Below are 17009 nucleotides of genomic sequence, written 5' to 3' on the forward strand. Positions count from 1 at the left end.
TCGTTCGCACGCAGGAGGCGGGGTCGCGCGGCAGGAAGCAGGCGCCGAGAGCGCGACGCTCCAGGTCCCGCGCCCGAGGCCCGCTAGATTTTCCCTCCCGGCGCGCGCCGCTTACGTCACAGCCTCGCCTCTTCCCTCCTCTCACCCGCCCCCTCCACCCGCCTCGAGGTGACCCGGAAGTAGTATTTGCGACCCTGCTTTCCTTCTCCCACAATCCCTCCCGGTCTTCCTTTCTAACCCCGGACGAGCAAGGTGAGTGTGTGCGCTCGGTGCCGGCTACAGGAATCCGGCGGCATCCTCGCCCCGGATTGTGTCGACTAGGACAGCGGGCGCTCTCCTCACCCGGCCCGGGGCCCCGCGTTCCGACGGTACGGGAATCTGCGCTGCATTTAAGGGCTCCCGGAGACTGGGAGAGAGAGTGGCCAAGCTTAGGGGAACCCGGGCCGCAGGGGTTTCCGGGGCGGGGGCACCTAAGGGGCGCGGATGCTTGGGCTGCGCGGGGTGGCCGGCTTGGCTTTGCCCAGACCTGGGGTTTCAGGGGCCTGGCCGGACCCTCTCCGAGGGCGGCTGCGTGAGGCCGGGCCGGGAGGGAGGACTTGGCTTGGGTTTGTCCCACTCGCTCTGAGCCTCCTTGTTGCCTGGGCTTAGATGGCTCCCGCGAAGAAGGGCGGCGAGAAGAAGAAGGGCCGGTCCGCCATCAACGAGGTGGTGACCAGAGAATACACCATCAACATTCACAAGCGCATCCATGGAGTGTGAGTACCCCTGTGGTCGTCGATGCCTTGCTGGTGGGGGATCCCGAGATGGCGGTCTGGTTGTCCCTGGGGTCAGTCTAGTCGTCTGGATGCTGTGTGGTCTAGAAATTACGCATTTGTTCAAAAGCTCGTCTGTATTCCGTGGACCCTGTTTAAGGCTTACGGGGGTTAAAGCGTAATGCTCAGAGGTTAATACCTAGACAAGATTAGGTTGCTGGGAGAGCCAACTTGGAGAAATACGGTAATGATAAAATCCTCTCACTCTGTTTCGCAGTTATACCTTGGCAGGCCTGAAGGGTGAAAGATGTGTATATGAGGGGAAGCAAGCTTCTTCGATGTGTCTAGGCCTTAGTAAAGGTAACCAGTTAGCTAAAGCTGTGCCCGGCCCGGAATACGAACACTCCGCTGGGCTTCCTTTAGCTCGCTGACCTCCACAGATGCGTAGTGACATCGGTAAAGCTGTAGTGCCGCAGCGCAGCTGCTGGAGGGACCAGCAGAGAGCGTATCGGTGCGGTTATAGGGCAGTGTTCGTGCCGGCGACGCCTGGCGGTTGTGGATGTGTGAGGTGCGAGCACACTGGGAACGTGCTGGTTCTTGGTTTTCGTCTCTGGGGTTTGGTTGTTTCCTGTTCTCAAGCTTAGCGAGGCTTTCCCTTTTTTCTGCACATGGTGCTTACTAGTGACAATGGAGAGCAGACCTCTTGAATACTGTTGCTTGGGGTGTTTCTGATAGCACACGTTGCACCGCAGAATACTCTCTTGGGGCGCCGGTCCGTGGAGCAGAATTTCCTGCGCGTGCTCGGGCAGCCTGGTACCTGGACGGCGCATGTTGTGAGGGAGCTCAGCGTGCAGCAGCGTCCGCGTTGGGCCCGTGTGTGAGCCGAGGAGTGTCGTGTACGTGGGGTCTCGAGGCTTTTGGGTCAGAAGTCCCGTGCCTTTTTGTGCATAGCTGCTGCTGGTAACCACGTTCTCTTCCCCTCACCCCTTAATTTGAGGGGCGCGCGTATATTCATTTGGGGAGCGTATTAGGCACTTACTGTGTCTGGGGCTTTGGATTAAACAGGGAACCAGAGGGCCTGCCTTCCTAGTTTACTTAGTAGGGGAAGTTAGATAAGCATCCAGATACAAAATGGTGAAAAGTTGCAGGTGGAAAGTAAGTCACAAGGTGAAAGGGGTGGTGTTTTAGGGGCCACACAGCGGACATTCGAAGAGTGGGTGTGAGGCATTGTGGGTGGGCAGGTTTTTCAGGCATTTTGTGCTTTGTTATAAGAGCCCTAAGTGAAGACCCTCACGGAACTAAAACCTTCGGTCATACTTGATGGGCAGCAGTTGACAGTTCTTTGTTCATTCTTCGTTTTACTTCCCAAGTTCCCACAGTGGTGGTTTTCGTGCTTCCGCAGCTGCTGCCCCTCCCCAGTCTAGTCTGTAGTTACTCACAGCCCGTCCTCTTAACGTTGAGTCCAGGGCTCAGCCCCTCTAACTATGCTTGGTAACAGCGACTAGCTTTAGGGTCTCGCGTATCCAGCTGCTATTAACCTGTATACTTGGGTGTTTAAATGGGTATCTCAAAAATTTTACATGGCCCCACACCAAACTCCTAGCGTCCATCTCCACCCCCGACCTTCCCATTTCCCTGTGGCCTTCGCAGCAAGTGAGTGTGTCTTCTTGGCTCGGCCTTCCCCAGTCTGATCGCACTGGTCCCACCAGCGTTCTCTTGATGGTTGCAGTTAGCGGCTCCAGCTCCTGCCTCCCTCTTCCAGCCCCAGACACCCGGGCTGTTCTCAAGGCCCCCACTGGCTTCCCATCTTAGCTCAGATGAGAAGCCAAAGTTCTTGCCATGATTCCACATGGGTTGGCCACTTTCTTTCCTAATCAAAGCAGGCAAGTACCTGATTCAAGCTCGCAGTTTGGTTTTAGTTTTACCTTTTTTCCCCTGCCGTGATGCTTTTTCTATTAGTAGATAAATGGTTGCCCTCGTCACCTTTGGGTCTGGACCTCAGTGTCTCAGTGGCCATCTTACTTGAAACCTGCAGCCCCCTTCCTTCTCTAATGCTCCCTTTTCCCTGGTTTATTTTTCTCTGTGGCGCTTGATACCATCTGACATACTCCATGTGTCAACTGCGAAGGCTACGTGGGAAACGGGCTTTTGTCTGTTAAACCTAACTGCTGTTCTCTCTAGTGCCTTGTATTTCTAGGTGGTTAAATATTGAAGTGAACCTTGCTTGATGGATTCAAGGAGGCTGGTGAGGGGTAGAGCAGAGGGAGCAAGGGGGACGTGGTAACTGATGTGGCTCCTTCTGACATTCACAGTCCTGGGGCGGGGGAGGACACCCTTTAAGCTTCCGTCTCTGCCCGACTTGGAATAACCTTTGCTTATCCAAATGCTTGACCATTTCAGCCGGTAGTAAACTTTGGCTTTTTCACGTTTTGTATTTAACTGAAAGCATGAAATTCAAAGGAATTTATGTATCCTCATCAAACAACAGGTTAATGGTGCCTAACACATGCCGAGAGATCCGGAGCATTAACTGTTGCCCTCATCGTGTTTCTTGAGAGGGAATTGGTACATTTCAGGCCCCTGCTCTTTAAGCATAGATCAAGTTAATAATGAACCGTTAAATCCGATGTCTTAAGATGTGGCAAATAATTTAATAATGTTTTGACCCGAGGACACGGTATTTACTTCTGTGTTCTTTATGTTCAAGCATATTCTAACATCATTCTTAGATTATACTCTCCCTGGCAGATGGTATTAGACCTTGGGGGTGTTTTTGTTTTATCAGGAAAGGGTTGGCCAGTGTGTATATTAGCATCTCTTAAGGATCGTATACAGAGTCCTTGCTCTACGTGACTGAAAGTAGATTGTGTGTCTTCTGTGTCCCAAGTATTATAGTAGTTGCTGGGCATTACATAGTGGTGGAGGAAAGAATTGTTCCTGCCCTGTTCAAGGTTTAGTTTAGATTTGTTTTATGAAAATAGGACATGGTATATTGTGTATTTCATTTAATTTTGTACTTAATTGATTATGTTTGAATCTCAGAGGTTTCAAGAAGCGTGCCCCTCGGGCACTCAAAGAAATACGGAAATTTGCCATGAAGGAGATGGGAACTCCAGATGTACGCATTGACACCAGGCTCAACAAGGCTGTCTGGGCCAAAGGAATAAGGTACTCAAGTTGTCTGTGTTATAAGATGAACTTTCACAATTCCACTAGCTAATGCACGTGGAGGTATAAATAACTGACTCAGAGAGTGGGGTAGTATCTGCAGGGAAGCCCTTTGAACTGAGACCCAAACGACGTAGGAGCCAGCAGTGTGAGGGTCAGGTAAGAGCATCATGCAAAGCGAGAACAAACTTCAGTGACTTGGGGACAGAGGTTGGTGAAGGTGGAGCAGGTTGTACGGCTTGAGAACAGTGGGGATGGAGAGTTAGGCAGGGGACAGATCTTGTAGGTGGTGGCACAGAGTTTGGATTTCTGTCTGGACGACTGGGAAGCCGCTGGAGCAGAGTTGCTGGGGGACGGGGGCGTTTTGGTTGTCAGTAGTGGGGGGTGGTCACGGGCCAAAGATTCTGCTAAACGTGGTACCGCGCACAAGGCAGGCTACCCACACACACGCAAAAGCAAGTATCCAGCCCAAGTATCAGTAGTGCCGAGGTTAAGACCTGCTTATAAGCAGGGGGCTGGTTTTGCTGTGGAGGACGGTGGAAGTGGGACCGGCCACGGGGCATGGAGCTGGCGGGGACTAGGTGATGTGTAAGATGGGGGGGGCGGGGGGTGTCGTGTAACATTGGGGTCCGAGGCGGTGACAGGGACCTGAGATTCAGCCCTACAGTAGGCTGGCATTGGTGCCTGTGAGCTCCCTTGAGATAGGGGAGGAGTGGTATGGCACGAGCCGAGAGAAGTTTCAGGACACCTTCTGTCCTTGGATCAAGAAAAGGTGGGGATGCAGTCACTTGCAATGCTGCTGAGAGGTTGGCCGAGCCCGGAGGAGGAGCTGTGTGGGAGGGGGGGAGCTGAACCTTCAACAGTTGCACGTGCTCGGTATAGCCTGCAGGGTCAGTGCTGCCCCAGCGTGGCAGTGGTGGCTGCCTACTGACACTAGTACGTCCTGACACCAGCGTTCTCTCTTTTTCAGGAATGTCCCATACCGTATCCGTGTGCGGTTGTCCAGAAAACGGAACGAGGATGAAGATTCACCAAACAAGCTCTATACGTTGGTTACCTATGTACCTGTCACCACTTTCAAAAGTAAGTTCTACTTCATCCCACAAAGCTGTTAGTTTAAGTCCTCAGCCTTTTTATAACCTGAATTCATTTGTTCAACCCATATCCCTGGCATCCTTCCAGTAGGGATATAAGCTACAGGCATAATCGGTAAACCTCTTTTAAATTGTGTCATGGTGTGGGAAAATGCAGAAGGATGCAGAATAGGTCTTGTTATCTGGGTTGTGAAAGGTCACGTGGAATAGTAACATTTACCTAAACCCTTGAAGAAAAGGTTCTTGGGGTGTGAAAGTATGGGACAGGGTGTGTGGGTGTGGAAGGTGACGGGCTGTCTTCTTTTGCAGATCTACAGACAGTTAATGTGGATGAGAACTAACTGCTGATTATCCAATAAAGTTACAGAGCTGCCTTCGCATCTTGATTTTCCTTTTCTAGTTGCAGGTAAAATAGGCTTGTCTGTCTATTTTAAAGCAGTTCCCAGTTACAGGAGCGTTTGGAGAGTGTTTCCTAACTGCTGTGCCTGGGCCCCTTCTCCCCATTCCCTGGAGTTTCTGGATATTTGCACAGGGCCTAGGCAGGTGTTCTAAGGTGCTTTTGAAATGCATCCTGGCTTGGTAATGGCTGTTCAGGTGGTTGGGACACTGGGGGTATGATGTTAATGCTTTTACAGGTGTGTTTTGTGAATTCTAAGATAACATTTTTCCAGGCACTGGCATGTAGAACTTAATTGCCACTTTTAACATGCTAAAATGGTACACTTTGGATACTCTTAGATTTAATGAAGTATGTACAGTTCCTTTTTAGCTCACTTACTTGTGGTGGCCCCGTGAGGTGTTTGTTTTTAGTCCTGGTTTACATGGAGTTAAAAGCTCAGGGGTAACCTTTCTTAAAAGGTTGCTAACAGAGTCTGCTAAATTCGGCCTGAAAGCAGGGTGTTGCAGGGATCATATTTCATCAGTGCTTGTACCACTGATACGAATAAAATGCCAGAAAGAGGTCCCCTTTTGAAGCCCTGGTGATGACAGTAGTGGGTTGGGGGCTACCTGCAGTGTAGTGTACTATCCGCCGGGAACATGGTGGGCAGAGGGACCTCCAGGTTATCCATTCACTGGCGCAGTCCAGACCTCAGACGCTGAAATAAGTAAAGATAGATATAAACAGACCAAGTCAATACAAAAATTTCTTATTAAAAAAACTTGGAGGCCAACATTGAAAGCGTGGTTTGTACACATTTTTTGGAAGGACACAAAGTGAATACAACAAATATATTAAAATGGTTTCAATTACCAGCATTGAAACGAAATTAGTGCAAAAAAGCCAAATACAATTGCACAGATAGTGGCTCTTAAATCTTGAAAGTGAACTTGATTCTCAATCCCGCCCACGTGAAGTGAAGGATGAGTGCTTGGGCTTTTCTCCTCTCTGGGTTAGTATCATACATTTGACTTTCTTATATTCCATCTGAGAACAAAATACTAGCATCACAGCAGAAGTGCCCTTTACAGCAAATCTGGTACTGGTAACAGTGAAGTTGCAAGTCATAGCATCAAGGGAACTGATGTGAGACACTCTCTAGCAATGACAGTGTCCAACTGAATCTCTTAAAGAACAGATAGGAACGCTGGAGGGTTGCATCAGTTCCCCCCCCCCCCCCCCCCCGCCACAGTTGTGGCTGTCAGGTTGCTTCTCCAGATGCCCAGCTTGTAAAGTGTACTCACAATGAACTAGACAAACCTAGATTTATGGGCTGACAACCCACAAACCTGGACTGTGCTTTGGTATGGAGACTCGTCTCAAGCCAACCGCTGTCCTGCTACGGGCTACTCAGCTTGAGTTCAGGTTGTGATTGGCGGTTCATTTCACAAGTTTTGAGGCTGTACTGATTGATCTTGGCATTTTCAAGTTTGGATTTAATGTCCAGTGGCTTTTCAAAAAAGTTGACTAGTGACTGTTCAGTCAGAAGTGAAGCTAAAATATGTTCAAGGGAGACAGTCCAGTCCCCTTGTGCCGCTTCAGGAAATGCCTGGGACTCTCGGGGGCTCTTCCCATTGTGGGTGTCTACAAACACGGAGTCCTGCTCAGGAGAAGGAACCAGAGCCTGCGGCTCCTCCCCTGCTTCCTGGGAGCAGCTTCCAGAGCTGCTGCCCCGCTGCCCCACTTCCCCGATCTGCAGCAGCAAAGTGGTTACCGTGGCGATGGCTTGATACAAATCATTTTCTTCTGGATCTTCGTGGAACATACTGTACAGTGTTTTACAGAACTGGATAAATTCTCTCTGGAATTGAGAAAAAACAAGTCTGCATGTAGCAGCGTAACAAGAATAGAAGCATATCGTGGGCTTTTTTCAAACTTAATACCTAGTTCTTTGGAAAAAAACCACATAGTACTTTTTGAAGGCAGAAAATAAGAGGTATTCTCTGCCCTTCCATCATACTGAAGACACACCATTAATAGTCCAGGGGATTTCAGCACACATGTAGACTTGTTGCTGTCTATATGGAAGTGTTGGACCCTTTAACCCAGCAAGACAACTAATGTATTCAAAAGCTGTGCACAGAGATTTGTTTATAAGGACGTTTAGGCTAGGGTTTATTATAGCAAAAGGTTGGAAACAGCCTACATGTTAAGATTGAATGAGATTATGATTTGGTAATCTGCTGGGAATGCCAAGCAGCAACTGAAGGCCATTAAATGAAGTAGAACAGTCATGCCTGATGCCTTGTCAAGCTTCACACATACTCCTGCCCAAACAGAATCTTTATGTCGTGTGATAGAGGTACCGCAGGTGGAACTTAGCTGCACAGTTACTCCAGGAACACGAAAAAGGTTGAGCTACTAATTTAGTGTTTAATGACCTGGGAGAAACATCCCTGATTGTTAACTGAGGTATGACTGACAACACTGAGATTTAACTGACCTTATATCCAAAGGGTAGAATATTTGAAAGCAACTCAACAGAGTTGAGCAACGCTTTGTTTTGTGGGAAAAACAAAACAAAACAAAACAATGCTGCTAAAGGGGTTTGAGTCCTATAATAAAGGGACGTTTTCAACTTGAGGCCTTATCAGCACAGTATAATATGTAGTCAGTGATTTTCAGGAAACCAGAAGGAGTACACTATTACATGAAGAATGCTGTATACACGTTCCCCCAAATAGCTTCCATCACTCTAGGGCATAAATCTGCATCACAACCTGGTAAATGAATTTGGTATAAAAACTTCAGGGACTCCCCTGGCGGTCCAGTGCAGGAAGTCCCTGAAGAGACTCCACACTCCCAATGCAGGGGGCCCAGGTTCGATCCCTGGTCAGGGAACCAGATTCCACGTGCCACAACGAAGATCCCACGTGCAGCCAAATTTTTAAAAATTCTCTTATTAAAAGTAAAAAAAAAAAACTCTTCAAAGAATGAAGTGTGTGGCAGCCTCCTGAAGAGCTCTGGGTATCTGGACAGCTGAATGGATCACAGTTTAAACGTTTCCCATTTAAACCTCACAGTGTTCAGCTCCCAGAAGTTATAAAGGCCTTTCTTTGATTATAGCTCTGGAGGTAACGGGGGAGGGGGTGCAGCTGCATTAAAAAGCCTACGTCTGAACCGGTCGCTCGGCAAAATGGTGAACCCTCCGCACAGAATACAGTCCATACCTGGCTCATTTTGGGCAACTCCTTCTCGGTCTTGTCTTTCTCTTTGGCTAAATCTTTAATCATCTGCTTCAGCTGTTTCTGATAATCAACTGCATCACCTTGAGACAAAGGAGACAATATACACTTTAGTCTAAGTAAGTTCCCTGAGAGCAGAAGGAAACTAGGCAGAAAGGAATGGTGAGGGGAGGAGGAATTCCACTAAGCAAGTGCCGTATATACAAACTGAAAAGCAGAGACCAGAAGTCTTGTTTTACAGAAAGTGGCCACAAATAGATGACGGTGGCCGAGTTACCTCTTGCTACAAGGGGAGCCCTGAAAGACGAAGAGGAATAAAGTGGTGGGGGCGTTGAAGGCAGTTTGGAAGGTTTCTGGCCTCTGAAAGCAGTGGTCTCGGTGTTAACTCCCAGGCGGGAGGGAATAGATTAGTCTGCTTCTAAGAAGAGCCGTGAAATCCGTTGCCCTTAACCATTGCAGTGGTGTGCCTGACGGAAGATAATGAAAAGAGGTATGTACCATTGGACTTGCCAAAAACCAGGGGTCTTGACGTCGACAACAGAGGATTCTTCAATGGTGACTGGCTGTCTCGGTCATTTTCAGTGAGTGCTTTTAAAAAATAAAAATTTTTAAAAATTAAATTGAGGAAATTGTGTCTTAACCAAAACTGACAGTAATTTAGCTTTTGAGGTAAGAAAACTAAAGGTGAAGCTAGGAGCCCCAGCCTGATGGCCGCAGGGTCTTCCCAGGGTCTGTGAACCCTGTGTACTTCAAGAAAACATCACACACCAGTAACGCCTTTTCCCAGATGTCTGTAGATGTAATGATACACAGGTTCACAGGACAATGCTGATACTGACCTAGAAAAGTGTATGCGTGGTAAAATCCCATTTTGTCAAACTAAATGTAAGTATATACATGCACACATGGAATTCTAGAAATAAATACACTTAGATTTCTGGATGGTGAATTAACAAGTAATTGCTTTAAACTGAGGGGTTTTTTTTTCCCAGTAATTAGCACATACTGCTATACTTATATAACTTCTAACAAAAACTGAAAAAAAGCTTAAGTGAAAGCATGTTACCATTATGTGTGTTCTTGAAATATACAAAAATACAATTACATCAGAACCCTCACACACTGCTGGTGGGAATATAAAATGGTATAGCCATTTTGGAAAAGTCTTGCGGATCATCAAAAAGTTGCCATTTTTACCCAGAAATTCCACTCCTAGGTATATATCAAAGGGAAATGAAAACACATCCACTCAGAACCTGTACACAAATGTTCACAGCAGTTCCAAAGAGCCAAAAAAGTGAAAACAAACCCAAATGTTCATCAAGCGATGAATAAATTGGGGGATGCCCACCGGAGTGTCACTTCGGCTGTAATAAAAGGAGTAAGCACCGACATGCCACACCACGGGCGAGCCCTGAAGACATACTAAGAGAAAGCAGCGAGACACAAAAGGGCACGTACTGCATGACTTCATATGGTATGAAAAGTCCAGAACAGGCGTACCTACAGACAGGAAGCAGGGGCGGGAAACGTGTGGATCGGGGACAAGAGCTAAAGGGCACAGGCTTGCTTTTTGGTGTGAAAATGTTCTAAAATTGTGATGGTGGTTGTGTAACTGGATATACTAAAAAACATTAGACTGTACACCTTGAAATGTATGGTATGTGGGTTACAGATCAGTAAAGCTGTTACCAAAATTATAAAAGAGATTGCAGATGAAGGATCCTCATTTTTAAAAGGTTGAAACTTAATAGCCATTCACTGAGAATATATCAAAGGCAAAATTCTGTTGTGATCCAACAAATATCCACAAGATGGCACCAAAGCCTTGATTAATCTACCCTCCTTCCTACTTGGGAAGCAGGTTCCTGGGGTTTGGAAGGTGGGAGGCTGTTTGGGGTGGTATCTTTTGTTTTTTCTGTTGGTCCTTCCTTTTTTTAACAAAGTTATTGAGTCGTTTTTTTCCAACTTCACCCAAAACATTGTATTAGGTGGCACATGTGAGAATCCACTCAAACTGAATAGGAGGAAAATTACAAACCCTGGATGGCACATGGGGCAGTCACGATAGAAATGGCTTCCCAAGTAATAGCCGCTGGGATGTCTAGCGGATACTGGGTCCCTATCCTCAAAGAGCTCAGCGTATCAAACAGAAACATGTATACAAGTCACTCTAAGAAGATGCTCTAACAGAAGAACCAATACACACAAATATGAGAGCACAGAGAGGAACGATTAATTCAAGGGGTGGGTGAGTGTCCAGAAAGGAGCCAGGTCAAGTGCCAACAGTGACAAGGAGCCAGAAAGGCCAGCCAACCTCTCTCCAGTCCCTGCACACAGAAAGCACCAGCATCCGGACTGGACACGGGACAGTGGAGTCTTGGTGCTCACTGGGAAACACTCATGCTGCTATCTATTCCTATCAGAAATGTAAGATACAGTGCATAAGGGAAAACAGTAAACAGTGAGCGTATACCACCTTTAAAAATGTACTTTCAACCTTTTAAAATGAGATATTTGAGCTTTTATAAATGTAACACTTTTACATTCCAATATATGTGTAATTCATAATTCAAGACTGTAAGTGGATTGAGAGACAGTTCTATTAAAGCTTTCACCGTGTCTCACTTCAAATTCTGCACGTGTTAAAACTGGATGAAGGATCTGTATTTGGTTATCTTGAAGCTCCCAATCTCACGTCTGTGTGACTGGTGGGTAAGTACATCGCTTCAATAGACACAAGCACGACACCCTCCTTACGGCTTCAGGCACTTTCATTAGCTGGTGCACATCCTCATTCCCTGTAACACTGTCGTCATCACTGCTACCTCAGCACTTTCTAAATGGGATGCTTGTGGAGGGAAAAAGCCAGTTCCACTGAAAGTTGCTTCTCTCTGGCAGAAGAGTACATGGACTGCTTTCAACACAATTTGGCCTTCACACAGTTGACACCAGTCATCAAAATAATACCATTTTCCAATATGTTTTCTTCTTGGAAAAGCCATACAGTGCCCCCCTTCTACCCCTCCATGTAGGCTAGAAACAGCAATCAATTTCTAAGGGAACAGACTTGCATTTGGATTAATTAGGAATTCCAGGATAACCAAGTCATTGATAGGAAAACCAAACAAAGTATCCAACTTGTGTCTCATATCTACTATAAGAAAATCACCTGAGCTGCAGCAAGTACTGGATGCTGGGACCATAAATCCCATTTTAGTGGCTTAACAATTTGGACGACACTAGGGATCTTAAGCACCTAGCTTTTCTCTTTTAAAAAGCTCAGTGCAATCTTTAAATTTCACAAAACATTTCTCAGGAGGTTTATATACTACACTTTTCATATTTTGCAAAACCCTCAAGTGACATTTTCAACTCAGGATCCCAATACAAAGAACAGACTTTCATCTAGCCTAAGCTGTCTTTCACCAAATCAAATGTGCCTGGTATCACTTCTGATGTAGCTGACGTCAGTACTACCTAAGTTATTAGATGTAAACTATCATTTTTGGATCCTGTGATAAGTTAACCTTTGTTCGAACTTTATTAGATTCAGCATTTTAATAACGTCAGTTAATGTGGATCCAGACCAGCAGGGACACCTTTTGGGGAGCTGCTCTGCAAGTCCAACAACGTATTTCCTGAATCCCAGAGTTTCCAGGAGGAGCAGAACTGTGCTAGCAGCTCCACTCACAGTGTGCTGTCTTTACAGGAAGCCTCCAATGCCTCATTTGTTTGTGTTAATTTACCAATTCTGATGTGTCATTCTTGATAGCTTGTTTTGATGCTTCTTCCTAATGAACCTAATGTTCTTCCAGGAAATGGTCTTCTGGATGTCCAATTAATGTAATTAGCTGAGTGAAATGACGAATACTTACAGATTTAGCAATTTTCAGTGAAAACTCCTGATTCAGTAATCTTCTAGAATACTGTTCATCCCTCCATCACCTAATTTGGTATCAAATCATCTGGAATATTTCTCTTCTATTTGCTAAACAGTGTTGTAATCACCATGGAGCCAATGAACTGAGCTCTTCAAAACCTGTGAGGCCTTGGGCTTAGGGCTTCTTTGCTTCCCGAGATGCATCACCTTTGTAAGTGATCTGACAAAGCCCTCTGCCTCCTGTTCGACCCTGCAGAGTTCCAGCGCTCTCTGCACAAGGCGGGTGTTTGAGGCCAGAGGCTGGTGTGCTTCGTTTGGTTTTCCACCTCCCATCAGGGAAATAAGACATCACTCTTTGGGCACACAAATTCAAACCTGTAATCCTCAGTATACTTCCTAATTAGTGAGTTAAGCTTTTTTCCCCACTAGTGTGTTTGTTCCACCTTTAATCAAAATGTTATTCATGGGGGTGGAAAGTAAATATTTGTTAAAATTAAATCTATTTAAATGAAAAGTACCTAAATGTATTGTGGATCTTCATGGTCCTGTCAAATTGATGCATTTAAATAGAGGGTTTAGGTTGTCTGCATTCTTAAGACTTTTTTTTTAACTGCATCAAAAATTCAAATATTAAATATAGGTAAGTAAGGGAATGTAAATTGCTAGACTCACTATGGAGGTTCCTTAACCCAAAACTAGAGTTACCACATGATCCAGCAGTCCTACCCTTGGCATATATATCTGGAAAAGACAAAAATTATAATTCGAAAAGATACATGAGACCCCAACATTCACAGCAGCACTATTTACAATAGCCAAGAAGACATGGAAGTAACCTAGATGTCCATCAGTAGATGAATGGATAAAGAAGATGTGGTGTGTATGTGTGTGTGTACACACACACGCACTGGAATATTAGCCATAAAGAAGAATGAAATACCATTTGCAGCAACATGGATGGACCTAGAGATGATCATACTAAGTGAAGTAAGTCAGAGCAAGACAGATATGATATCACTTATATGTGGAATCTCAAAAAATAATACAAATGAACTTATTTATAAAACAGAAACAGACTCACAGACATAGAAGACAAACCTATGGTTCCAAAAGGGAAAGGAGGGGGAGGGATGAATTGAGATTTCGGGATTAACAGATACACACCACTACAGTATATGTAAAATAGATAAACAATGATTTACTGTAGAGCGCAGGGAACCGTATTCAGTATCTTGCAATAACCTAAAATGGAAAAGAATCTGAAAAAGAGCGTGCGTGTGCAAATTAAGTGAAAAACAAAACTCAATGAAAGGCAAGGAACTTTCTGATGCCCAACCGTCTGTACTAAAGCAATGAGTCCGTGAGAACGCAGAGCGGGAGCTGCGTGTGGCCGTGTGGCTGCCAGAGGGTGTTTCCATAAGCATCACGTGCACGACAGATGCCAACTCCGTCACGGCTGAGCTCAGGAAGTGTACTCAGGGAGCCCACAAGTAACGTCCACACGCATTTTCAACTTCTGTATAGGTGTGGGTTTTAAAAGCCACCTGGATCTTGTGGACCTGGAAACCACAGCTCGCCACCTCCCCAGGGTCCCTTGTTAGAAAGTTCTATCAGAGAAACCATCCAACACCAGAACCGTGGGGTCCAGAGACCCTCTGGGATTCCTAATCTACCTCTGTCAGTTTCAGAGATCCAAGGAACACCTTAAAGGAAATGCCAAGCCTGATCTCACAGGTTTCAAAACTACTTCCTTTGTGTCCGGTTACCACTGCTTAAATTTGGAGGAAGCACGGTCTTAACACGCTGGACAAATGACACGTTCCTTCAAAACCAGTAGCTGGGGCTGCCGAGGAGCCAGAAACCGTGTCACGTCAGCACAAAACCAGGTCACAGAGCTTGAACCTACTCAGATTGGGGCGGTGGGGGCAATCCAAGATGGCAGCATAGGAAGTTCCTGGACCCACCTCCCCCCATGGACTCACCAAAACTACAGCTACATATAGAACGAGCGCTGCTGAAAAAGAACAGCAGTAGCTGAGCAGCTTCTCCACAACAAGAGGCAAAAGGGCCACACGGAGATGGGTAGGAGAGGCAGACACAGAGTCTCACCAAAATCCCCACCCCCGGCCAGGCGACCCTCAACAGGGAGGAGTCTCAAAGGTCCAGAGCTATTCCCTGAGGAGCGAGAGGTTTGAGCCTCACATCAGGCACCCCAGACCTTGGGATCAGCACCAGAGAAACGAGGCCCCCAAACTGTCTGGCTTGGAAGCCAAGGGGGGCTTATGTCCCAGGGACCTGGGGAGTATAGGGATCTGAGATACTCCTTCTGAGGGTCTCACTGGTCCTAGGACCCAGCGCAGAGGCAGCAGTTTAAGAAGTGCCTGGACTGCATGTGAAGGAGACCCATTTGCTAATCTTTTTTTTAGCGGTACGCGGGCCTCTCACTGTTGTGGCCTCTCCCATTGCGGAGCACAGGCTCTGGACGCGCAGGCTCAGCGGCCATGGCTCACGGGCCCAGCCGCTCCGCGGCATGTGGGATCCTCCCGGACCGGGGCACGGACCCGTGTCCCCTGCATCGGCAGACGGACTCCCAAGCACTGCGCCACCAGGGAAACCCCCCATTTGCTAATCTTAAAGCTTCTGCTGGAGGGGCAGAGACAGGTGGGACTTCCTTCGGGAATGAAGCACCATTTTTCCCTTTGTTCACTCTACCTATACCTTGCTAGTGGAGGTGGGCGCACAGTCTCACTGAAGTCACAGGAGTGCCCCACCCCAGGGCTCTTCACCTGCATCACTAAAGCTGCAGGTGTGTCCCATACTCAACCCTCTCTCCTGCAGCCTTGCAAAAGCCAGCAGATGATCGTGGTCCACACAGGGGCTATCCGTTGATCCCCTGGCCCGGGAGGGCATGAGTTCTGAGGCCCCCACAGGACTGTAACAATCAGGAAGACGGCTCTGGGAAGGCTACCACACCCAGGGCACTGCGCAGACAACAGACTGGAACACACCCCCAGCCCACCTGCACAAAAGGGCCCATTTACTTGTCCTAGAGCTTCAACTTGAGGGACGGGCTTAGATTTGCCACACACCTAGAGGCTACAGAGGCGCACCTGGAATGTAGGCAGGGAGGCATAACCCTTGCACCCTCTCTTAGCCTCACCACAGCTCGCTAGTACCTTCCAAGGGGCTTATACACTCATCTGAAGTCCTGATTTTTGTAACTGTTGCCTGGGGAGCACCTCCAGGTCTCCTGGTCTGGAGGTCAGCACAGTTTACAATTACAGTCCCATGGGACTCTCCCACAGCCCAGAGAATTCCAAATACAATGAACCCAAAGAGACACACACCAAGACACACTATAACTAAAATGATAAAAGTTACAGATAAAGAGAGAATCTTAAAAGCAGCAAGAGAAAAACAACTTGTTATGCACCATGGAACCCCCATAAGACTATCAGCTGATTTTTCAACAGAAACTGCAGGCCAGAAGGGAGTGGCACAATGCATTCAAAGTGCTAAAAGGAAAAAACTTCCAACCAAGAATACTCTACCCAGCAAGGTTAATCAGAATTGAAGGAGATCGGGCTTCCCTGGTGGCACAGTGGTTGAGACTGGTCCAGGAAGATCCCACATGCCGCGGAGCAACTAAGCCCATGTGTTGCAGCTACTGCACCTGCGCTCTAGAGCCCACAAGCCACAACTACTGAGCCCGCACACCACAACTACTGAAGCTTGCGTGCCTAGAGCCCATGCTCCGTGACAAGAGAAGCCACCACAATGAGAAGCCCGCGCACCGCAATGAAGAGTAGCCCCCACTCGCCGCAACTAGAGAAAGCCCACGCACAGCAACGAAGACCCAATGCAGCCAAAAAATAAATAAAATAAACATAGATAAATACAAAGGAAAGAACATTTGAATAGTCCTATGTCAACTGAAATGAATTTTAATAAAAGAAAACAATTGAAGGAAAGATAAAAGAGTTTTCAAACAAGCAAAAGCTAAAGGCGTTTATCACCACTGAACCAGCCTTACAGGAATGTTAAATGGACTTCTTTAAGAGAAAAAGAAAAACCCCTAGCTAGCAACAAGAAAACATGAAAGTCAAAATGTCACTGATAAAGGCAATATAAAGGTAAAGCTAGATCAACCACTTACAAAGCTAATATAAAGGTTAAAAGACAAAAGGATTGGGTTGGCCAAAAAGTTCGTTTGGAGTTTTCTGCAACATCTTTCAGAAGAACCTGAATGAACTTTTTGGCCAAACCAATAGTACAATTAACTACACCAGATTTGATTAAGGGATATACAAAATAGAAATATGTAAAATATCACATCAAAAACAAAACGTAGGAGGAGGGAATAAAAATACAGTTTTTAGAATACACTTAAGTTGCTATCAACTTAAAATAGACTGTTTTATATATATAGGCTGTCATATAGTGAACCTTGTGATTAACTACATAGCAAAAACCTACACAAAAGATAAT

General features: G+C 46.4%; 2 protein-coding genes across 7 annotated transcripts in view; one reads left to right on the forward strand and one right to left on the reverse strand.

The window, feature by feature from the left end:
* The first annotated feature begins 204 nt into the window (after positions 1-204).
* On the forward strand, positions 205-5394 carry RPL31 (ribosomal protein L31). Of its 2 annotated transcripts, none has more exons than XM_024743913.1 (5): positions 205-252; positions 649-755; positions 3795-3920; positions 4891-5003; positions 5324-5394. In XM_024743913.1, exons 2-5 carry the CDS (start codon positions 649-651, stop codon positions 5353-5355), a joined length of 378 nt encoding a protein of 125 aa, XP_024599681.1. In that variant the 5' UTR covers positions 205-252; the 3' UTR covers positions 5356-5394. The 2 variants fall into 2 exon arrangements, with proteins under 2 accessions (XP_024599681.1, XP_024599682.1); XM_024743914.1 differs by having other exon boundaries at positions 223-368.
* Positions 5395-5536: 142 nt separating this feature from the next.
* TBC1D8 (TBC1 domain family member 8) overlaps positions 5537-17009 on the reverse strand; it is a 77413-nt gene continuing 65940 nt past the window's right edge. For 4 of the 5 annotated variants that reach the window (XM_024743908.1, XM_024743907.1, XM_024743911.1 and 1 more), the window contains 3 exons: positions 9137-9226; positions 8624-8721; positions 6147-7254 (listed from right to left, as the gene is read on the reverse strand). In XM_024743908.1, coding sequence (XP_024599676.1) covers positions 6793-7254; positions 8624-8721; positions 9137-9226 — 650 coding nt within the window. In that variant the 3' untranslated portion in view covers positions 6147-6792. Of the gene's footprint in view, positions 6112-6146; positions 7255-8623; positions 8722-9136; positions 9227-17009 lie in introns of those variants that run through there. The other variant, XR_003003132.1, reaches the window with a different exon arrangement.

This window comes from Neophocaena asiaeorientalis, unplaced genomic scaffold, assembly GCF_003031525.2.
Source record: "Neophocaena asiaeorientalis asiaeorientalis breed wild unplaced genomic scaffold, Neophocaena_asiaeorientalis_V1.1 scaffold114, whole genome shotgun sequence".
NCBI lineage: Eukaryota > Metazoa > Chordata > Mammalia > Artiodactyla > Phocoenidae > Neophocaena > Neophocaena asiaeorientalis.

Coding starts and splice junctions, on each gene's coding strand:
- RPL31 (XM_024743913.1), top strand. CDS start 649: ATGGCTCCCGCGAAGAAGGGCGGCGAGAAGAAGAAGGGCCGGTCCGCC. Junction 756..3,794: donor CACAAGCGCATCCATGGAGT/GTGAGTACCCCT, acceptor TTTGAATCTCAG/AGGTTTCAAGAAGCGTGCCC. Junction 3,921..4,890: donor GTCTGGGCCAAAGGAATAAG/GTACTCAAGTTG, acceptor TCTCTTTTTCAG/GAATGTCCCATACCGTATCC.